Source organism: Drosophila takahashii, chromosome 3L, assembly GCF_030179915.1.
Source record: "Drosophila takahashii strain IR98-3 E-12201 chromosome 3L, DtakHiC1v2, whole genome shotgun sequence".
Classification (NCBI taxonomy): Eukaryota; Metazoa; Arthropoda; class Insecta; order Diptera; family Drosophilidae; genus Drosophila; species Drosophila takahashii.
Genome location: NC_091680.1, coordinates 18778231 through 18800118, shown reverse-complemented (window position 1 = coordinate 18800118; position 21888 = coordinate 18778231). Strand labels below are relative to the sequence as shown.

General features: G+C 44.7%; 4 protein-coding genes and 1 pseudogene across 10 annotated transcripts; 3 read left to right on the top strand and 2 right to left on the bottom strand.

Moving 5' to 3' along the window:
• Positions 1–122: 122 nt before the first annotated feature.
• LOC138911812 (WD repeat domain phosphoinositide-interacting protein 2-like) lies at positions 123–4909 on the bottom strand. 6 transcript variants are annotated; one of them, XM_070215078.1, is made up of 6 exons: positions 4688–4909; positions 4310–4487; positions 2808–3575; positions 1837–1995; positions 1192–1319; positions 123–1109 (listed from the first exon to the last, which is right to left on the bottom strand). In XM_070215078.1, the coding sequence occupies exons 2-6, from the start codon at positions 4378–4380 to the stop codon at positions 871–873; spliced, it is 1365 nt and encodes a 454-aa protein (XP_070071179.1). In that variant the 5' UTR covers positions 4381–4487; positions 4688–4909; the 3' UTR covers positions 123–870. The 6 variants fall into 6 exon arrangements, with proteins under 6 accessions (XP_070071179.1, XP_070071180.1, XP_070071182.1 ...); XM_070215079.1 differs by having other exon boundaries at positions 4310–4407; XM_070215081.1 differs by having other exon boundaries at positions 123–1088; positions 4688–4905.
• Positions 4910–5431: 522 nt separating this feature from the next.
• Positions 5432–9496, top strand: LOC108067390 (steroid hormone receptor ERR2). 2 transcript variants are annotated; one of them, XM_017156398.3, is made up of 3 exons: positions 5432–5940; positions 7757–8345; positions 8407–9496. In XM_017156398.3, exons 2-3 carry the CDS (start codon positions 7770–7772, stop codon positions 9316–9318), a joined length of 1488 nt encoding a protein of 495 aa, XP_017011887.1. In that variant the 5' UTR covers positions 5432–5940; positions 7757–7769; the 3' UTR covers positions 9319–9496. The 2 variants fall into 2 exon arrangements, with proteins under 2 accessions (XP_017011887.1, XP_017011886.1); XM_017156397.3 differs by lacking the exon at positions 5432–5940 and adding an exon at positions 6737–6891.
• On the bottom strand, positions 9444–12291 carry LOC138913208 (UDP-glucuronic acid decarboxylase 1-like). The gene is made up of 3 exons (XM_070215968.1): positions 11521–12291; positions 11284–11465; positions 9444–10600 (listed from the first exon to the last, which is right to left on the bottom strand). The coding sequence occupies exons 1-3, from the start codon at positions 12167–12169 to the stop codon at positions 10106–10108; spliced, it is 1326 nt and encodes a 441-aa protein (XP_070072069.1). The 5' UTR covers positions 12170–12291; the 3' UTR covers positions 9444–10105.
• Positions 12292–12846: 555 nt separating this feature from the next.
• Positions 12847–15357, top strand: LOC138913207 (glycylpeptide N-tetradecanoyltransferase-like). Its single transcript, XM_070215967.1, has 2 exons — positions 12847–13137; positions 13842–15357. Exons 1-2 carry the CDS (start codon positions 12933–12935, stop codon positions 15041–15043), a joined length of 1407 nt encoding a protein of 468 aa, XP_070072068.1. The 5' UTR covers positions 12847–12932; the 3' UTR covers positions 15044–15357.
• A 588-nt stretch (positions 15358–15945) lies between these two features.
• Positions 15946–21888, top strand: LOC138913209 (ATP-dependent DNA helicase Q4-like; annotated as a pseudogene).

Here is a 21888-nt window from a genome sequence, read left to right as displayed (position 1 = left end):
TTTTAACTTTAACCCTTGGTTATTTTTAAATTCTTTTTAAAAATTACCAAATTAAATGATATAATTAATAAAACACATATTAATTCAAATAATTTATTGAATACAATAAAGTAGCGTATGAGTTTCGTTTGTAAACTGTTTTCCTTTTAAATATTATGTTCTAAAATATTTGACTTTGTACAAAATATATCCTATTCATATATGCCGAAAATTGTTCCTCCATTGCACTCCGATTTTTTCGAATTTCGTTTTCACTCATCTGTCACTTGCTGAATGTTTGATTTTTAAATTGAAGATTAAATACATAGGTGTGTTTGGGTGATGTGCTTAGTCCGAGATATTTCGATTTTGGTTAAACAATAGCTAGGCGAGAACTTTACATTTAAATCGAGTTCGGTGGATTGTCAAGGGATGATGGGATGGTAAAAATAAAACCAATTTGCAAAGGCCGTTTATTTTGTATATAAAAAGCAGGCAACTCAAATATCAAAAGCCAATCTATAAATCGTTTTAAATTATTAATTAACAACTAACTTAGGAGTGTATGACAAAAGCATTTCCTATTCCAATGGCAGCGCCAGGAACGGGGGCTTAGAACTAAAAAAATTGCTTGGGTTGGGAAAGGTTGCTGCTGGTAGAAAACGAGGAAGAATCATCGCTGACAACGTTAAGAGCTAAATTAAGTCTATGACCTATTTATTTACTTAAATACGCTTGACGCCACAGAGCCACCGTCGCTAAATCATCATCATCGTCGCCAGTCGCCAAGCATCATCGCAATCACTTTGCATCATCGTCCATAGTACTTTGAGGAGTGAGTTTCGTTAACCATCTCTGCATCTCTCGTTCTTGATCCTAATCCTTGTGTGTCTAAGCGGAGGAGGCGGAGGAGGGACCGGCGGGCTCGTCCCCCTTCACGGCCGACGCATAGGAGCCGCCTGGTTTGTCCCCGCCACCGCCACCGGAAAGAGGAGCCGCCGCCTTGCCATCACTTCCGCCGCCGGTTGCTCCGCCTGTAGCAGCACCTGCACCTGCACCACCGGGCGGAACGCCGGCTGCTCCGCCGATGCTCACGCCACTGTTCAGGCCTAGAGTTTGAGGTGAATCAACTAGAGAATTTGTTTCGATTGTGGGTTTGGTTGGGATGTGTGTGAGTGTGGAGTGTGTGCGAGAAGCGAACTGTTTAAGCACCTTTGATATCCATGGCGTAGTGGTCCTCCAGCCGCAGGTCGTGCCTCTTTATCAGCTGGCTCTCGGCGCCCTCGACGGTGGGAATGGAGTACACGTACAAGTACCCATCCTGCGAGGCAATCAGCAGTCTGTAAGGGAAAGAAAAGGGTAAGTTAGTATCTGATTTTAAAGATTTTTAACTTGCTCTTAATTAATAACCCATTTTAATGATTTTATAAACCCAATGGGTATTTTATTTTAATTTTTAATTGGTACTAATATCATACAAAATTTATATTTTAAAGATTTTTAACTTGCACTTAATTTATTAACCATTTTAATGATATTATAAGCCCAATGCGTACTATATGTAAATTCGTAATTGGTACTAATATCATGAAAAATATATATTTTAAAGATTTTCAACTTGCACTTAATTGATTAACCATTTTTACAGGTATTTTTTAAACTGATTGCTATTATACAACATTTATATTTTACAAACTTTTCTTTAGAACTATCATAAATATCATAAAATATTTATTCCAAGTATTTTTCTTTCCAAACAATTGAAAATTTTCGCAGAAAATGGATATAGGTATTTTAAACTGAAAAATCCTACCAGGTAATTGCTCATTTACTAGAAATACCGATCGAAGGACTCACCTTAGCTGCTTCTGTATCGTGGTTATGGCGCACATCCTGCGCACTCCCGCCTCCGGCAAAGTGACCGAGGCGAAGGCCCGACCTTGGCTAAACACGTCGGTCACCTGCGTGGGCAGGTAGCTGGTGACCGTTTTGCTCAAGAATCTAAAAAACGAGTAACTTGCATGAGAGAGTAGATTTGGTGAGTGGTTGTGGTTGAGTTGTGGTTGTTGTTGTTGAGGTGGTTGGTTGGTTCGTGTTTGGTGGTTTCGAAGGCAAAATGAAAGAAAAGAAAAATAGATAAATGTCAAGTGCCACACGAGAAGTAGAAAAAAATCGAAAAATAATAAGCCCTATTAAAAAGATACTCCAATCTAGTTTCATTTTGAAAATCCACTTTTTATAACTGGTTGTGACTAACAGATTTTTAAGATCCCCAGTAGGTACTTCAATTTTTTGTTTATTTTGTTCTGACTTTTTAAAAGTGATATTAAAGTATTTGGTTGGAAAACCTATATTCTGATTTCGGAAACGATGATTCTCTATTAGAAACAATGTTTTCAATTAGAATTACATTTTTAAAAAAATGGTTAAAAATGAAAGGAAAATGTGCATATGAATTTATCGATTAATTTTAAACAGTTCGAATGGATCCAATATTATCTGGTTAAATAGTTATTTATACAGATAGGATATGAAGTCAGGAACTAGCCATATCTAACACATAATTTTAATATTGCATGAAATATTACGAGAATTTAGAGATATGAACGCAAAATGCTTGAAATAAAAATGCAACTGGAAGACATGGAAGATGATGGTGGATGGGTTTGGTACAAAACAGAGTGTCTTGGGAGGTAACAGCGATTGTGTACAGAACACCCACACCTTAGTACTCGACTTTTAGCCATAACCGCACAGTACAGTAGGTACAACTATCTACAAAGCTACGAAACATAAGTAAAGTTATCCGCAAAACCACCACCGCTTACCCCATCCAGTCGTCGCTCGACTGCTTGCCGCCATGCCCCTCGGCCGTCTCTGTGGCACTGCGATCCAGCCGGAAGATGTGCACCGTCTCCGTGTTGGAGCTGGATACCAGATACTCGGCGCACGTGCTGAACGACAGCGAAACGATGGACACACAGCGCTTGAGTCCGCGTCGCAATTCAAAGAGCCTGCTGCCATCCTGGGAGCTAAATACCCGGATCACCGTGCCCCTCTCGCTGGCCGTGGCGATCTCCGTGCCCGAGGGACTGAAGGCCAGGGCCGCCAGCGGTGTGTCGTGAGCGGGAATCATGGTCTTGGCGTGCAAGTTGATGGCATCGAAGATCTGAACCTCGCCGGCGGTTACGCTGCCCGGATAGGCCAAATAGCAGTGCTCCGAGGAGGAGGAGAGGGCGCACAGGCCCTGCGGATTGCACGGCGTGTCGCGAATGGTGTGCACCACCTTCATGTCCTGGATATTGTGAATGTACAGCGATTCCTCCAGGCACACAATCAATCGCTCGCGATTGAGCTTGACCGCCAGAATTGTGTTCGCATACGAGTAGTTGCAGATCTCGCTCTGCTTCTTGAAGTGGCACACCTTCAGCTTGCGAGGCGCCCGCTGCGAAACTATGGCCACCAGGGAACTCTCGAACAGACGCTCGATGAGGAAGAGCTCGTCGCTCTTCGTGTGGTAGATTTTGTCCAGCGTCGAGTCCACGGAGCCCAGGCTGTACAGGCTGTAGCCGCCACTGGTGGCCACGGCCAGGGAACTGTAATATGGAGAAGTGTGATTAGATTTATCAGTAATAAGTGGGGTCAATACAAGGGTCTTTCGATTGGGGTAAACTTTAAATAGTTGGAAAGGCTATAAAGTATTTTATGAAAGTATTTGCCTGAATCATACCAACTTTATTAGTCTTTAAAAATAAAAACCCAGTTAATAAAAACAGTTTTTAATCTATAGAGGTCTTGATAACAACGAAACAGATATAAGAATTAATAAATAATAAAATGGCCTGTTTCAGATTTATATTTAAAATCGAACGTGTATTTTTAGAAAGTTGATAAGACTTTTTAAAGGGATTTAACGCTTGCTTAACGGTTATCTATTAACTTTTTAGAAAGGAAAAAAATTATGTTGTCTTGAAGAGAATTATTTTAAAATTTTGAAATAATTTTAACTCAGGTTCTAAAGTTGCATTATTGATAAAAAAAAAATAATAAATCAACAATAATCATTATTTTTCAGTCATAATGATTATCAGAAATAATGATTATTGTGTGAGCTTTAAAATAAAACTCATAATGATACGGTCCCTGGTTTGGGTTTATTTATTTTCATTAATATTAATAATATTATTATTATGTTCAAAAATATTTAAAACTTAAAGGCCAAAAAAAATCTTGGGAAATGTAACAAAAAAAACATAAAGATAAACATTTTTTTTCCGAGTTAACTTTATGCCTTTACCGTCTCCCTTATCGAGTGTCCACTGTTACTTACGTTATGTTCTGGTTGAAGTTGACGAACACTTCGCCCGCATCCACATCGGGGCGCCCGAGCAGGCTCATCATGGTGTCTGTGTGGGAGGGGCTGAGGTCCTGCAACAGATTGGGCGTAATGCGTTAGCTTTAGCAACTATATATCCTGGCCTATAGTTATCCCGATTCCCGATGGCGCACTACGGAATTACGCGAATGGCGCAAACAAAGCGTGGGCCAAAGCAATAAATATATGTTAATAAATACAATAACAAACGCTGCACGAGTGTGTGTACACTTTTTGGGGTCTGCTGATAAAACCAGCAACAACAAACAAAACACACACACACACTCGCTTGCGAAACATATCAATACGTGACTGGGAATCGTTTATTTTTACCTCTTTGTATCGCTAGCGCCTCTGTTTCGGCACTTTCAATGTTTGCAGGACACCGCTGTCGACTAGTTATTGGCCGAAAGACGTTTACTTAACTGAAGCTACGTAATTTTTAATGATATTTGGATTTCTTGTCGCGCAATTGTTTTTGCTCTGTTTTGCACACACACGCACGCACACCAGCACCCACACAAAGACAAGTTGGACAGCAACAGAGCGAACCAGGGCGTGCGAATCGAAATGCAGAGCTGCATTTGGGCCAGTGTTGGAAAGGAGTCGGTGGTAGTTACACTGGGAAAAATCACATCCATAAATTGTTTTCCACATTATTACCAAGCGGCTAACATTACAAATTAAAGTATACATTTAAGCCTTTTAACCTTTTGTCACAACAACATGTCGTTTAATATCTTGTACATTCATTTGCGTCTTTCATATTCAGAAGTATGGGAACGTTTTATAAATTAGGCTCGACCATTAACAATTAAAATCGTATCATAAAAAAAACGGTTTACTTAATAATGACTTCTTGTTATGGTTGCCTTTAATATTTATTATTCATGAAGGAATAACATAGCCATATTTTAAATAACGCATCATATTTTTTATGTTATTTAATATATGTAATTAACATTTTAATTATTGTTTTTAGATTCTAATGGAATTTTTAATTGAAATAGTTCATAATTCTATAAAAGGAACCACCGAGTCATGAACGCGAACTAGTTTTGTGTGCATCCCTGGTAGTCAAGTGATTTCCCAGCCCTGGTCAGGTCTGGTTCACCAAAAAAAAAAAATTACATTTTAATCTTTCCAATATGCAAATATCGGTGCGAAATCCAGCGAAAACAGGAGGCAGACAATAAATACCGTGCCAATAATGTAAAGTACGCCTGTGCAAAAACACATTTCGTGCCTTGCCCGAGTGCTAAACCCAAGTCCAGACGCACAAAATCGATGCAGAATCCGCTGTCTGCATCGCTCGCACATTCGCATGGAAAGTGCATTAAAATCGGTCGCCAGAGGCCACGATGCCCAGTTAAAAGCAATTAAAAGCTGTGAAACTAACTAGTAACAAACACCAAAGTGTCGAATTTCGAAAGATGCACACAAACGACAACAAAAGCAATAACAAGGTGCTCGAATCGGACCAAAATAAATACATACAGACGGTCGAGGGGGCCGATATGTATTGACGTTGCTGCCCCGCGCTGAAGTAGAGCTGATTACACAAAAGATCCTCAAAACAATTTTATGTAAGTATGTAAACAGATACGGACAGGCCCACCTTGGGCCATAATCGCCTGGCTTCGGCAGCGGCTGCGACTACGGCTTCCCGGGGGCTGATAAGGAAAGTGTGCTTATCTTTCATCTGCAACCTGGCTGATGTCGTCGGCCGTCTACTTACTATGTGTACACCACTAGCGCCCCCCATTGTATTGTCTTTGCCAGCGCGCGTTTTATACACTTTCTAGGGGTCTTACGGTTCGATCTTTGTTTCCAACTATTTTATGGGAACTGGGATAATATTACATACTTTTAAAGAAGACCCTCTCAAAAGTTCCATTTCACTTCATCTCTAAACTGGAATTTCATGATATAATAGAAAAGTTCGATGGTGTTTCTTGTATTAGCCTAGAACTAGAATATATTACATACTTTTAATGAAAACCCCTTTCAAAAGTTGCATTACATTTCATCTGATAACTAGTTTCTTACAGATAGTATGTGGAAAACCATGATATAATAGAAAACTTTGATGATTTTCCTTATATTAGCCTTGTAATTCGAAATTTCTTGGTCATATAAGCATGTAAGGACATCCATAAAAAATTAAATAAATAGTTGTTAAAAATTTAGAAAATGTTTAGAAAATTGTATAACATTATCATTCTGTTTTGATTTTTGATAGTTTATATATCAAAAGCTTGGCTTAAAACGATTTTTTTTTATTCAAAATCTTATAATCTTAAAATAAAGAGAATTCCATCTTCGATCTTCCCACTGTTCCCTTACTTTTTAATTTATTTCGCTTTTGCCTAATCAATGTCAGCACTGTGCGTCGTGATTTGTAGTACCGTTAGCTGGAAGGTACTCCACGCACAGTACCGTTATCGCACTCCCAGTGCTCGGTTCGGTTTCTTTTCCAGTTCAGTTGTGTTCCGTACTTTTCCACGACCACCGATGAAGTTCTACGCAGGCGAAGGGTACGGCTTACATATTTGGGATCGGGGATCACAATCCATTGCACCAAGCTGTCCGCTGTTTTGTTTTTGCTCGGCTTAATTACAATTACATTTTGCATTCATTTGGAATTCCGTGACCAAGTTTCGTGCGACTAGCCAGAACAGTGGTCGAATTTGGAAAACCCATTCATAAGTGCTGATAACAGCGTTGGAATTTCAAAGTTCCCCATTTTTGGTGCTATTCGTACCACTGTGCAGCGCGTACTATTTGACATTTAGCAAAAGCGATCCCTAATCTCGGTGATTTGGCGAAATTTAACGTGGCTCCCACAGTTTTAACCCTTTAGTTCTTTATTTTGTGAATAAATAAGGATAGCCAATTTGTGAATATATAATCCAAAAACATTAATGATCTTTAAATATGTATTTTCAATCCGATGATATTTTAGCTTTTAATGAGCTTATACTCTTCCTCAAACTGTAAGTAAATTTTAACGATATTATTATTTTTTGAAGAATAGGTAATCTTAAATATAACAAGAGAGAACGTATAACTTTTTAACGAATGGTCCGATTAAAAAAATGTCTACTACATTTCAATAGGTATAAATATACGCAACAAAATTGCATTTTTACTTCTCGGAAATCTGTAAAGGTGTGGGCGCTTGGCACATTTTAAAATCGTTAGTGGGCGATTGTGGGCGTTAGAGGGGGCGTGGCGTTCGGCTGAAATAAACTTGCGCTGCGTAGGAAGCCCAAGAATATGTGTGGAAAATCTCAACCTTCCAGCTTTTGTAGTTTCCGAGATCTCAGCGTTTATTTGTTTCCCACAGTTTTTGTATGAAGTACGTTTTTAATCCGAACTCTTCTATTATTTTCCCCACAGCCAGGGCTCGAATATGTCCGACGGCGTCAGCATTCTGCACATCAAGCAGGAGGTGGACACTTCTTCGGCCGGCGGCGGAGCCCCGTGCTTCAGTCCCAGTTCAAAGTCAACGGCCACGCAGAGTGGCGCCAACGGCATGAAGTCCTCGCCGTCGGTTTCCCCGGAGCGACAGCTCTGCAGCTCGACGACCTCCCTGTCCTGCGATCTGCACAACGTATCCCTGAGCAACGATGGCGATAGTCTGAAGGGCGGCGGAGCGGGCAGTGGCACAAGTGGAGGTGGTGGCGGTGGAGGAGGAGGTGGTGGCGGTACCAGTGGAGGCAATGCCAGCAATGCAAGTGCCGGCACAGGATCGGGATCAGTGCGAGATGAGCTGCGCCGGCTGTGCCTGGTGTGCGGCGATGTGGCCAGTGGATTCCACTACGGCGTGGCCAGCTGCGAGGCCTGCAAGGCGTTCTTCAAGCGCACCATCCAGGGCAACATCGAGTACACCTGTCCGGCGAACAACGAGTGCGAGATCAACAAGCGGAGGCGCAAGGCCTGCCAGGCGTGTCGCTTCCAGAAGTGCCTGCTCATGGGCATGCTAAAGGTAATTAATGAGATTCCATTGATTGAAACTTGTAAACTAAACTATATTCTTGACTTTTCAGGAGGGCGTGCGTTTGGATCGAGTTCGTGGCGGGCGACAGAAGTACCGGCGGAATCCCGTCTCCAACTCTTACCAGACCATGCAGCTGCTCTACCAATCCAACACCACATCGCTGTGCGATGTGAAGATCCTGGAGGTGCTCAACTCGTATGAACCAGATGCATTGAGCGTCCAAACGCCGCCGCCGCAGGTGCACACGACTAGCATTGCCAACGATGAGGCCTCATCCTCCTCGGGCAGCATCAAACTGGAGTCCAGCGTTGGGGTAACGCCCAATGGGACTTGCATTTTCCAGAACAACAATAACAATGATCCTAATGAGATACTCAGCGTGCTGAGCGATATTTACGACAAGGAGCTGGTTAGCGTTATAGGCTGGGCCAAGCAGATACCTGGCTTCATTGAGCTGCCCCTTAATGACCAGATGAAACTGCTGCAGGTGTCGTGGGCCGAGATCCTGACGCTCCAGCTGACCTTTCGCTCGCTGCCCTTCAATGGCAAACTCTGCTTCGCCACGGACGTCTGGATGGATGAGCTGTTGGCCAAGGAGTGCGGCTACACGGATTTCTACTACCATTGCGTGCAGATTGCGCAGCGCATGGAGAGGATTTCGCCGCGGCGGGAAGAGTACTACCTGCTGAAGGCCTTGCTGTTGGCGAACTGCGACATCCTTCTGGATGATCAGAGTTCGCTGCGCGCCTTTCGCGACACGATACTCAATTCTCTCAATGATGTTGTCTACTTGCTGCGCCATTCGTCCGCGGTGTCGCATCAGCAACAGCTGCTCCTGCTGCTGCCTTCGCTGCGGCAGGCGGACGACATTCTGCGGCGTTTCTGGCGGGGAATAGCTCGCGATGAAGTCATCACCATGAAGAAACTGTTCCTCGAGATGTTGGAGCCGCTGGCCAGGTGAAACGGATTAATCTAGTGGATCTAGCTGATAAGCAAAGGTGCAAATATAGTCTTAGGTTGGACGTATACTAGCGTAGATTAAGCGTAGGATAAGCCGTGTACATAGATAGTAAAATACTTGTCGGGTAAGATAAGTTCGCAGAGAAAAAACTCTTTTTTTTAATGGCCTACCAACTACAGCAACTCAAAAGCCTACCTAAGTCTAGAATTCTAGAATCGCGGGGTGTTGTAAATGAGTCACAGTTCTCCTCTAATTTGTTCAAATCAATTCTCACTGGTTTCGATATGCGATCCATAACCTTCTGATGAAACGTGGGAACTTTTAGGCTCTTTTTAAAGTACAGTAGTAGTAGTTTGAATACAAATGATTATACTGTTTGTCAGTTTCATGTATCCCAGTGATTTTCCTTATGCGGTACAATTGCGGTCAAATAAAATAGCACTGTAAAAATAATACTAACTTTTGTTTAGAACTCATTGATAATTCTTTGTTTACTTTGGGTTTTCTAATAATTACGAATAAGTTTATTTAAATGTGATTTGAATAAATGTGCATTTCTGATACCTAATATGAAATTCCCAGTTTAAGTGCTACAAATTTGATCGCATTTGTACATCATTGGCTCCCCAATTCTTACAACAATCACTACGTCTATTAATTAGATAGAACCATGGTCCTCAAGGCTTACAATTAGTGCTATCGATGGTCATATTTACAGTTGCAGACTAGAGACGTTGCATCATCACCAACTAAAGCTAGACCCAATTAATGCTACGGGTTTATGGTTTTACGGTGTATCGAAGTACTTGTTGGAGTTCTCCTGGAAGCGGTCGCTGCGCGCCAGCTCGTTGCGGAAATAGGAGATGGTCCGCTGGAGTCCGGTCTCCAGGGGAACCTTTGGCTCCCAATGGAGATGCTCCCGGGCGCGGGTGATGTCCGGTTTCCGGCGCTGCGGATCATCCTCCACGGCCTTCGTTTGCTTTATCACACTCGGCCCGCCGACCAGTTGCTTGATGATCTCGGCAAATTCACCGATTGTCTGCTCCACGGGATTGCCTAAATTCACCGGCTGCGTGTAGTTGGATCCCATCAGGGCTATCATCCCATCCACCAGATCCGAAACGTACTGAAAGGACCTAGTTTGCTTGCCATTTCCGTAGACCGTGATGGTTTCATTCCTCAGCGCCTGTAGTATAAAGTTGGACACCACGCGTCCGTCGTTCATGTGCATCCTCGGTCCATAAGTGTTGAAGATGCGCGCCACGCGCACCTGCACCTTCTCCTAGAGAAACAGATGGAATACGAGAGCAATTAGTTTGAGTGCCAGATTGTGGAGATCGAGAAATGTGGTCAGCGATTGAAAATCTTATCTCGTGACAGGCATCGAAGCGGAAAGGCAATTAATGGCATTCCAATTGAGATCATTTACTGGTCGGTTGGGCTACCGATCAAATCAGGAAAGATCTGCCGCATTTCTGGATGCCAGCTAATGTTGTTTTTGTGTTTAACTTTTAAGGAATGTGGTTCTCTGTTAGTTTCGTGTCGGAACTTAATTTGTCTTTTAATATTATTAGTTTTTCTTAACTTGATTTTATTACTTCTTCTTTCTTTGATTAATTTTTTCTTTTGTTTTAAATGGTAATTTAGAATTGTCTTTTAATATAATTAGTTTTCCTTAACTGGAACCTATTACTTTCTTTCTTTAATTAATTGTTTCCTTTTTTACATGGTAATTTAGAATTGTCTTTTAATATTATTAGTTTTTCTTAACTGGCATCTATTATTTTGCTTCTTTGATTAATTTTTCCTTTGTTTTAAATGGTAATTTAGAAAGATAACGACTAAATAAGTTGTATATAGAAACCTTTGTTTGATAAACAAATCAAATAAAGTTAATTTGCGGTTTGTGATAGCGATATAGAAACAAAGAACATTTTGAATTAGGAAAAATGATTGATATATTACCTGTTTGGCGTATGCATAGCTCAGCGTCTCGGAGACTCGCTTTCCCTCGTCGTAGCAGGCTCTTGGTCCAATGGGATTAACATGACCCCAGTAGGTTTCCGGCTGCGGATGCACCGTGGGATCGCCGTAAACCTCCGATGTGCTGGCTATCAGAACTTTGGCCATCACGCGCTTGGCTAGGCCTTTAAAAAAACAAGATTTCAGTTAAGTATTCTGTTATAATATAGTATAACCCACCCAGCACATTGATGGTGCCCATGGTGTTCGTCTTGATGGTCTTCACCGGATTGTACATGTAGTGCGGCGGCGAGGCTGGCGATGCCAAATGGTAGATCTCATCGATCTCGATGAACAGCGGATTCACGATGTCGTGGTGGATCAGCTCGAAGTTCTCGTGCCCCAGCCAGTGCTCCACATTGCGCTTGCGTCCGGTGAAGAAGTTGTCCACCACGATGACCTCGTGTCCCTGGACCATCAGATCGTCGACCAGGTGGGAGCCCACGAAGCCGGCTCCTCCGGTGATCAGGATGCGCTTGCGGTTCTTGTAGTTCAGGTACTTGACCTTCGGATACTTGCGCGGCGTACTGGACTGCAGACTGCGGATCTGATCCTCTAGCTCCGCCAGTTGCTCCCTGGTGCGCTGCAGCTCGGCCTTCTGCTCCCGGATCAGGGCGCTCTGCTCCTCGTAGGCCAGCTGGAGGCTACGCTGCAGCGGACTCTCGGTGGGCGGCCAGCGGGCCTGAACCTCCGCCTCGCCGGTGGAAAGGGAAATGGAGGACATTCCGCCGCCCACAGAAACGCTGACCGCGCGGTACAGGTAGACCAGCAGCAGGAGCACCAGCGAGGCGGCCGCCACGATCTTCAGGCGCTTCTTGGTGGCAGTCATCGTCGTCGTCGTTCGGAGGAGGTCGAGTGTTGCGGGGTTTCAGTGCTTATCAGCAACTGATATCGCCACATTGCATTCTCGTTCGGCGTTGGAAACTATATAAACAATACGGATGTTATCATGTCAGAGTGGCCAGGCGAACTAAAGTTAATAGAGGATAAATCCTACAAAGCTTGCGGAAAGCTCGCCCGTTATTTGAAAGTACGCGCCAAAAAATGTACACAACTAAACTGGAGATGTAAACATTCGTTTAATTCAAGAGTCTTGAATCAAGACTTTCGAAAGATAATTCGAATAATTAATAAGGTAATTACGGATACTGTCCAGCCTGAACTAAAATATGGACATTTCTATATCCAAGTTCACCAAGCCGAAAAGCTTTAAACTTGAATAAAACATATTTCCCCATGATTTTGCCCCGATATTAGTTTCAAATTAGTTTGATTCTCATCTAAACTAAAAGCCCATTATTAAATTAAAATAAATTTTCACAGATTTCTCCCATTTTTATGCTAGAATCATGAGCAAATATATGAAATAAAAAAACGAATCCTAAGTAAGATTATTATTATTATTATAGTTAATTAAGAAAATTGCAAAATAACGAACGTTTAACCGGTTGGATTTTACCCGGTTCCAGCTGCACCCTTTTTGCTTCGCCCCTCCTCTGGGCACACTGCTTTTTGAGTCAGCTGCTTGTGTAGTTTTGCGATTTCATTGCAATTATAATTTGCCAAACCCAAACAGAAATACAGTGCAAAACATGCCGAACGAGAATGCGGACGACCATTCCGGCCAGGAGCTGAAGCAGAAGGCCAAGGAGGTGGCCGTCGCCTCGGAGGAGATGCTCGAAAAGGTTGTTGCCGGCTTAAAGATCCAGGACACGGGTGCGGCGATTTCATCCGGAAACGAGGACGCCGAGCAGGAGGATGGGGCAAAGAATGAGGCTTCAGTGTCCGCGGAAGCGAGTAAGTTGGTCTAACACCATAAAAAGTCACTTTGGAGGCGCCTCCTTGGGGCTGAAAAAAATGAGGTTAGGTTTGGTCGGGAACTACAGTGGAAGCTCTCTAAGTTGAACTTTTCTTCCTTAAACATTTGATTTACCTTATAAAGAATATTATGAAGATAAGCTTAAAAAAATCATAATTTTATAAATTTACTGAAAATTGCTAGGCATGAAAAAAATAATATTCATCTTAAAAATTCTAAAATTTTTTATAAACTACTATTATGTCTAACCTTCCTACAGTGCAACAGGAATAGTTTTCAGATAGATGGCTTACGTTAATTTTAAGTTATTTAAACATTTCATTTACCTTTTAAAAATATTATCAAGATAAGCTTGAAAAAATCATAATTTTTTACATTTACTTAGCGTTCTCGCTAAATATTAAGTCATGAAAAAAAATATATTCATATTATAAATTCTAGAATTTTTTAAAATTACTATTACTATTTGTTGATTTCATGATATCGTGTTGATTCATGCTTAAACACGTTTAATAAACCCCCCATTTGGGCAGCCCGCTGTAAATTGTTAATCACTCGAAACTAGTTCATGTTGCCTTCATTTCCATGCGTCAGATTTCCCATTCGAGTGAAAAAACAATCTATATTTGGAGGAGGAGCAGCATAACGGCGTACTAAAATCGATACTCCGCTTCTTTTCCAGGCAAGCAGGCCTTGCTACAGGTCGTATCCGAGGCGATGGCCAGCACCCGTCAGATTGCCAAGAAATTCGCCTTCTGGTCCACACAGCCAGTCACCAAGCTGGACGAGCAGGTGACCACCAACGAGTGCATCGAACCGAACAAGGAGGTCAGCGAGATTCGGGCGGAGCCCTACACTCTGCCCGGCGGCTTCAAGTGGGTGACGCTCGACCTGACCGACGCCAATGATCTCAAGGAGCTGTACACGCTGCTCAACGAGAACTACGTGGAGGACGACGATGCCATGTTCCGTTTCGACTACCAGCCCGAGTTCCTCAAGTGGTCGCTGCAGCCGCCGGGCTGGAAACGCGATTGGCATGTCGGCGTGCGGGTGGAGAAGTCCGGCAAGCTGGTCGGCTTCATCTCGGCCATTCCCAGCAAGCTGAAGTCCTACGACAAGGTGCTCAAGGTGGTGGACATCAATTTCCTGTGCGTCCACAAGAAGTTGCGCAGCAAGCGAGTGGCTCCAGTTTTGATCCGTGAGATCACGCGTCGCGTCAACCTGACAGGGATATTTCAGGCAGCCTACACGGCCGGCGTTGTGCTGCCCACGCCGGTGGCCACCTGTCGCTACTGGCACCGCTCCCTCAATCCCAAGAAGCTGGTGGACGTGCGCTTCTCGCATCTCGCGCGGAACATGACCATGCAGCGCACCATGAAGCTGTACAAACTGCCCGATCAGCCCAAGACGAAGGGCTATCGCCGGATTACGGCGAAGGACATGGACAAGGCGCACAAGCTGCTGGAGGATTACCTCAAGCGGTTTCAGCTGAGCCCGGTGTTCAGCAAGGAGGAGTTCCGCCACTGGTTCACCCCCAAGGAGGGCATCATCGACTGCTTCGTTGTGGCCGACGAGAAGGGCAACATCACCGATCTGACCAGCTACTACTGCCTGCCATCGTCGGTGATGCACCATCCGGTGCACAAGACCGTTCGCGCCGCCTATTCGTTTTATAACGTGTCCACGAAGACACCGTGGCTCGATTTGATGAACGACGCTTTGATCTCGGCCCGCAATGTCCAGATGGACGTGTACAATGCCCTCGACCTCATGGAGAATAAGAAGTACTTTGCTCCGCTGAAGTTTGGTGCTGGGATGGCAACCTGCAGTACTACCTGTACAACTGGCGCTGTCCATCGATGCAGCCGGAGGAGATCGCCCTGATACTCATGTAGGCACCCCCGCAACATCTATGTCTACATTCTCGCCCTGCCTTTCGCCACCGCCTCTCCCTGCTCCGCTTTGTCCAACCCGCTGGAAGTCCCGTGCGGCCGCTTTGCTTGGCTATCCTATCCTATCCACGTAGCTATTACCCGTAATCTTCAGTTATTCCAGCGAGGGAAGCCCTCCGCGAGTCATTTCCACCACTTCCACCTAGCATCATTGTGAAAACTGCATTTTGCAACGGCCAAGCTTGGATATTTTTTACTACAAAAACGAACACAAATTGAATAAAATGCGCAGCAATATCTATAGAATTTTTATTTGCTTTCGAGTGTTATTACTAAAAGGAGGTTTTAAACTCTAGTTGTACCTACTTTTCTAGGTTTACATTAAAACTTAAAAACAATGGCAAAATTTTGTCGTTGTCCTCGTAATTAAACTCCCAATTCTATAATTTAAAATTTAATTTTCAAAATTGTTTTCAAATAACTCCAAAAAAAATTCAAAAATAAATATTTTTTTAATCCATGCAAAAGTGATGTACCACAAAAAAAGAACCTTATTAAAATACAATCCAAATCAGATAAAAATTTAACAATCTTGTCTCATATTTCTGTTTTTTTTTTAAGATATTTTACGTTCTAATGAAAAGAAACGCTTGTAAAAACTGTTATAAAAGTTTCTTATACCGAATTTTCTGTTACGGTATTTAATATTGGAACTTGATTTTTAATTATATATCAAAGCCCTTTGTTGAATTTTTTAATATTCATTTAAAAATGGTTTACATTTAAATCCGTTAAACGATATTTTGCCCACTGTCCATTATGCGATGGTCTGGCCACTCTCTACAGCGGCATTGGTCTGGCAAGGCCGGCAAAAAAGCGCGCGCTCAGCGAAAACAGCTGCACTTGTGTTGGTTTACTTGTCGCTAAAGATCTTGTTCCAAATGTTTGTTTTTTAATATTAATAACAATATAAGACTGCCCAAGATATGGATGATTCGGTGTTCAAGCTGAAATACCAGAAGTACAAGCTGCGCGTCAAATTGTGGGAGAAGGACTTCAAGAAGAAGAATGGTCGTGTTCCATCAAAGGTGGGAATATAATCTATATAATATAGTTAAGATATGCTAACTGGTCGATCTATTGGGACAGTATGATATTAGGGAGGCCAGCCAGGAGATTCGCGACTCGTACAAAATGTACTACAAGCTGAAGACATCCTTTCTGGAGGAGACCCTGAACGATGTGCTCAGCGAGGATGGCTTCGATATCCTGGAGATGTCGCAGACCAGCGAACTGGGTGTGAGCATGCTGGATCAGGACCTCAGTCTGAATGGAGGACCCCATTGCCGCTGAATATATCTGCTCTGGTGGAGCCACAGAGCTCCGGCAATCTGCAGGAGGAGAGCTCGTTTTCCAATCTCCAGGACCTGCCCAATCGTCAAGTGCTCACCAATCTGGTGAATCGCGATGAGAACCATGTGATCCGTAGTTTCGAGGCCGTGGAGGAGCTGCCCATTAACCGGAATGCCTGGGGCACGGATGTCAGCAAGAAGCCAGCAGCTCCACCACAGCCATTAGGAGCTTCCATTTCCGCTCCTTTGCAGGGAAAGCAGCTCAAACCACTGGCCAGTCTTAAGCCCAGTTTGAGTGCCAAGTTATTCCAGTCCACGCGCGGATTTGCCAAGCGAAATCCCCGAAAGCCTTTGTCCAACTCTTCCATCAACGCCTCCAGTTCCACCAGTTCGCTGAGCACAGTTTCCGCCGATCCGTGGAGGAACTGCCCGATTTCGAGACCATCCTCATACGCAAGGCGCAGGAGTACAAGGAGAAGGAGCTGGCCCTGGCCAACAATTCGCTGCTGGCCGGCGATCTCAGCAAGGATCACATTAAAACCCAGGTGGACGACGGCTGGTTGCAGCGAAATACCAAGGAGAATACTCTGGAGGCGGAGACGCCTTTTGCCGAAACAAATAATAATAGTGGTCCGCCAAAGAAAACGACCTTTGGCCTGACAAATCTTGATTTAAGCAAATTGAAGCCTTCTATTAAGGAGGAGCAACCAGCGCAGGTTAAAATAGAACCGATGGCAGCTAATAGTTCTGTCGTAAATGAGAAACCGGAACTTCCAAGTGAGGAACCTTCCACATCCAGCCAAAAATCGCCTGCTACCAAACCTAAAACTCTACCTAAAGAGCAAGAAAGCAATTCTGATTCCGATTCCGACTCCGTGGTGGCTGAAAGCGAGGAGGAGCCGGAGCCCCAGGAATACCGACAGCTGGCCAAACGTCGCAGGACTATGCCCACTGCTTCAGGTTCAACGGAAGTAGCTGAAATACTCACTAAAAATGAACCGGAAGCGGAAACTTTGACTGCCGAAGATCCAGAGGATGAGTACGGCAAGGATTTCTCTGCCGACGAATAGCAGGATGCCACCTATGAACCCGAAAAGGGGAAAAAGATAAAGCAAAGCGCAAGCAAGCGGCGGGAAAACGAAAGACCGCCAAACCCAAAGCGGAACCCAAACCAAAAGCTGAAAAGAAGCCCAAGATCAAGGCCGAAAAGAAGCCCAAGGCGGAGAAGAAGCCAAAGAACGCCAAGAAACCTGAACCTGAACTTCAGCAGGAAGAAGAACAGAGCCAGCCCTTGAATCCCGAAGATCTAAAGTATGTTTTGGCCCTGGAGGCAGGTGACATCACCTCCGTGCCGCGCATAAATCAGCAGGATCTGGAGCAAGCCGATGCCACCGCTCAGCGCTACATAAGCACCTTTGCTGCGCTGCCCAAAACAGAATTTTCCAATATACGTGTAGATGAAAAGCGAGCTGCTGCTCGTAAGAAAATGGAGGAGCGCATAGCCGCCGGGAAACTGAACGAGAACTTTGTGACCATCAACATTCAAAAGAAAAAGTTCGTGCGCGGCAAGAAGACGGTGAACTTCAGCAAATACAAGAAGCAGCAGTGGCGAGACAAGAAGCGAGTGGCTGGTCTGAGTGTACGGGATATGGACATGGGTGGCTGCGATGGCGGGAGCTCACATGTTTCCAGTGCGGCGGAGTTGGTCACTTCGCGCAGCAGTGCAAAGTGAAGGGCGACAGCTTACTGCCTCTATCCGCCCAGCTGGAGGAGGATCCCTCGCCATTTCCCACGCTCGCCGAGGTCCAGGAGATGGCCAGCCAGGGAGCAGTGGTGGCTCACAGTCGCAACATCTCAAGATTACCGGAGGCTGCCAATGCAGCCCTTCTGCAGGGCGAGGAATCGGATGAATCGGAGGAGGAGATCGAAGAGAGCAGCGGTGATGAGGAGGGAAAACCTTACGAGGAGCCCGATTGGTCGGGCGATGAGATGGACATCGACTTCGAGGCCCTGGATGCAGCCGTGGAATCCTCGCTAAGTCAGCCGATCTCCCAGGAGAAACCAGTTTCTCCCATTAAGAAATACGTTGGCCACAAGATTCCCGAGGAGTTCCTCAAGCAGGCTGGCCTAGACACCAGCGCCTCCACTTCGAATCGCAGCCACCACGGCGGGGTGAAGCCCCTGTACGACCTCCTGCCGGACGGGAGTGTCCAGGACACCACACCCGAGGTGCTGGAGGCACTGCACATGTTTGGACACAGTAATTTCAGAAAGGGTAAGACATAAACTTTACCTTAGGAGGGGTAGAATCTTGCAAAAAAAAGTAGATTTTTTTAAATTTTTTTTTCTTGTAGATTAACATCTTAAGATTATACAAAAAAGTCAATCGGACAAAAACTTTAGAAGTTATGCCAAAATTAGTACCCCAACCTCTGAAACTTTAGGTACATAAGTTCGCAACTTTAAGTCCGTATTCATCTTTCTAAACGGCTTAACCGATCGTTTTCAAATTTGTCCATATCTGCATCCCGGGAGAATTTTGAACTAAACGGCTTTTAACCGCATGACTTGAATCGTTTCAAATTTGTCGCATATTTTTTCTGCATAAAAAAAACCCGCCCATGGGGAGCCCTTTTTAATAGTGTTCCAGCAATCGCTTTGCCACCGATATATTAGCCGATTGTATTGGCTATAAAAAATGTGTGATGTTATTTAAATGACACCTAATAATATACAAAAGGTTTAAATTAAATGCATCCAACCAGTTTTTATAGAAAAAATCGCAAAGTTACTTGATTTTTTGATGCCAAAGACCATAGCCCCCTTAAGAGAGATAATATATAATAGCTTATATTAATTATCAGGTCAGATCGGGCCATCATGCGCACTCTTTCGGGACTCTCCTCGCTGGTTACCCTCAGCACGGGCAGTGGTAAGTCCCTGTGCTACCAATTGCCCGCTTTTTTGTATAGTCGAAAGATGGGAGCCATTACGCTGGTCATCTCACCTCTCGTCTCGCTCATGGAGGATCAAGTTACCGGAGTGCCGCACTTCCTGCGCGCCCACTGTCTGCACACCAACCAGACGGCGCCGCAGCGAATGAAGATCCAGCAGATGATTGCCAATGGGGAGATTGATATACTTTTGGTCTCTCCGGAAGCAGTGGTGGCCGGGGAAAGGGCCACCGGATTCGGAGCTATCCTCCGTCAACTGCCGCCCATTGCGTTCGCCTGCATTGACGAGGCGCATTGCGTGTCCCAGTGGAGCCACAACTTTCGGCCCAGCTACCTGATGATCTGCAAGGTGCTGCGAAAGAATCTCGGCGTGCACACGGTCCTTGGACTCACGGCTACGGCTACTTTGCCCACGCGGGTGAGCATCATCAATCACCTGGGAATTGCGGACGGAGAGCGGGGCGTTATTAGCGACATCCCACTGCCAGACAATCTGGTGCTGTCCGTCTCCAAGGATCACAACGGGATGCGGCGCTGCTCCAGCTACTCAATAGCGAACGGTGAATAGTAATTAACTTAGCAAAGCCAGTAGATTTTATATATATTCCCTACTTTCAGCTTTGAGCCCTGCCAATCCATTATTATCTACTGCACGCGGCGCGACGAGTGCGAGCGAATCGCTGGCTTTATTAGGACCACTGTGCAGGACCGCCGGCAGCCGGTTCAGGATCAGGGGAAGAAACGCAAGCGGGTGAACTGGCAGGCGGAGCCCTACCATGCCGGAATGCCCGCCTCCCGACGACGCACCGTCCAGAAGGCCTTCATGGGCAACGAGCTGCGCATTGTGGTGGCCACCATCGCCTTCGGCATGGGCATCAATAAGCCCGATATACGCGCCGTGATCCACTACAATATGCCGCGAAACTTTGAGAGCTACGTCCAGGAAATTGGACGAGCAGGACGCGATGGTTTGCCCTCCCACTGTCACCTCTTCTTGGACGCCAAGGGTGGCGATCAGAGTGAGCTGCGCCGGCATGTGTATGCCAATTCGATTGATCGACATGTGATCCGCAAGCTGCTGCAGAAGATTTTCGTGCCCTGTAGCTGCGATAAGGAGGCTTCGAAGGGAGCGGCTCCTCCGCCGATTGCCCTCGAGGGCGATGGTCCGCGGGTTCATGTGTGTCCGGGCCACGAGATCGGCTTTTCGGTGGAGAAAACCGTTGAGATGCTGGACATCCCGGCGGAGAACATATCCACGCTGCTCTGCTACATGGAGCTGGATCCCCGCTGGTGCATCAGTGTACTCAGCTCGGCATATGTAATGGCCAAGGTGATCTCCTACGGCGGACCCAAGTACCTGAAGTGAGTTTCTTGAAAATAATTTAATAAATCAAATTTATAACTCACTTTCCTTATTCACAGGCATGCTGCAAAAGAGTGTCCACCCTTGGCCATGGCCATTGCCTTGCAGATCAGGAACAAAACCTTCAAGGAGGACTCAAATATAATTGAGTTCTCGGTGACAGACATTGCGGCTGGAATTGGCTGGAACAGCGGCGTGGTGAAGTACCAACTGAAGGACCTGGAGTGGGTGAAAGGTGAGAGAGTTCTCCAATCTCCAAGGTCTTTATAAATTTTTAACTGCAATCTTTTGTTAGTAAATGGATTTCCAAAGCGATCGCCCATCACGGTGAGCTTCTTCGACTTGGGATTCCGCATCAAGGTGCCGGGCGACTTTACTGAATCGGAGATCGACGGCGCCCTGGACACCCTCTACACGCGATCCGTGAAACAGGAGCGCACACAGCTCATCCAGCTGCAATATGTGGCCCATGGACTGGCGGCTGTGTCCTACAGCTCCTGCGGCCAGTGCTGCAATGCGGATTTCCCGCAGGATCGCGGCGAGCAGCTTAAGGCTATCGTGCGCAACTACTTTGCCAATGACTATCCGCAGGATCTGGAGCTGGAAGTAGAGGTAATTGCTTGGAGATATTTTAAATACTGTTTTATTTGTAATACGTTATCGTATTTTCGCTGTCTTTCAGCCCAGCAACGTGCCGGATGAGCACATCACAGACGACGTGCATGCCCTGATCAACATGTATCCGGACAACACGTTTAGCGGACGGAATATTGCCCGCATCTTTCACGGCATCATGAGTCCCAACTATCCCGCCGTCATCTGGGGACGCTGCAAGTTCTGGCGCGCCCACGTCAAGGTCGATTTCAATCGCATCCTGCAGCTGGCCAACATGGCCATCATCAAAAGGCGTACCTAACCGTGATATTTGGATGGATAACTGTGGGGGTTCTATGAAATATATGATGCCCCGTTTAACTAATTTAATAGCTCCATGAATTTGAAGATATGTGATGCCATTCAATAACATTTGTTTTCTTTATTTTTTAAGTATGATAAATAAATGTAAATTAATAATCTATAAAATTATGATGTTTAGTTTTGTTTTAAAATTATTTTTATTTAGAAAAATATTGTTTATTAAAAGGTGTTTTCATTCATTTCAAAATTT

Excerpts from the sequence above, each read along its gene's own strand:
- LOC138911812 (XM_070215078.1), bottom strand. The coding sequence starts at position 4,380 with ATGATGAGCCTGCTCGGGCGCCCCGATGTGGATGCGGGCGAAGTGTTC. Across the intron at positions 3,576-4,309 it reads AACTTCAACCAGAACATAAC|TTCCCTGGCCGTGGCCACCA; the intron begins GTAAGTAACAGT and ends TCCATATTACAG. Across the intron at positions 1,320-1,836 it reads ACGATACAGAAGCAGCTAAG|ACTGCTGATTGCCTCGCAGG; the intron begins GTGAGTCCTTCG and ends TTTCCCTTACAG.
- LOC108067390 (XM_017156397.3), top strand. The coding sequence starts at position 6,869 with ATGAAGTTCTACGCAGGCGAAGG. Across the intron at positions 6,892-7,756 it reads AAGTTCTACGCAGGCGAAGG|CCAGGGCTCGAATATGTCCG; the intron begins GTACGGCTTACA and ends TTTTCCCCACAG. Across the intron at positions 8,346-8,406 it reads TGCTCATGGGCATGCTAAAG|GAGGGCGTGCGTTTGGATCG; the intron begins GTAATTAATGAG and ends TTGACTTTTCAG.
- LOC138913208 (XM_070215968.1), bottom strand. The coding sequence starts at position 12,169 with ATGACTGCCACCAAGAAGCGCCTGAAGATCGTGGCGGCCGCCTCGCTG. Across the intron at positions 11,466-11,520 it reads GGGCACCATCAATGTGCTGG|GCCTAGCCAAGCGCGTGATG; the intron begins GTGGGTTATACT and ends GTTTTTTTAAAG. Across the intron at positions 10,601-11,283 it reads GCTATGCATACGCCAAACAG|GAGAAGGTGCAGGTGCGCGT; the intron begins GTAATATATCAA and ends CTGTTTCTCTAG.
- LOC138913207 (XM_070215967.1), top strand. The coding sequence starts at position 12,933 with ATGCCGAACGAGAATGCGGACGACCATTCCGGCCAGGAGCTGAAGCAG. Across the intron at positions 13,138-13,841 it reads TTCAGTGTCCGCGGAAGCGA|GCAAGCAGGCCTTGCTACAG; the intron begins GTAAGTTGGTCT and ends CTTCTTTTCCAG.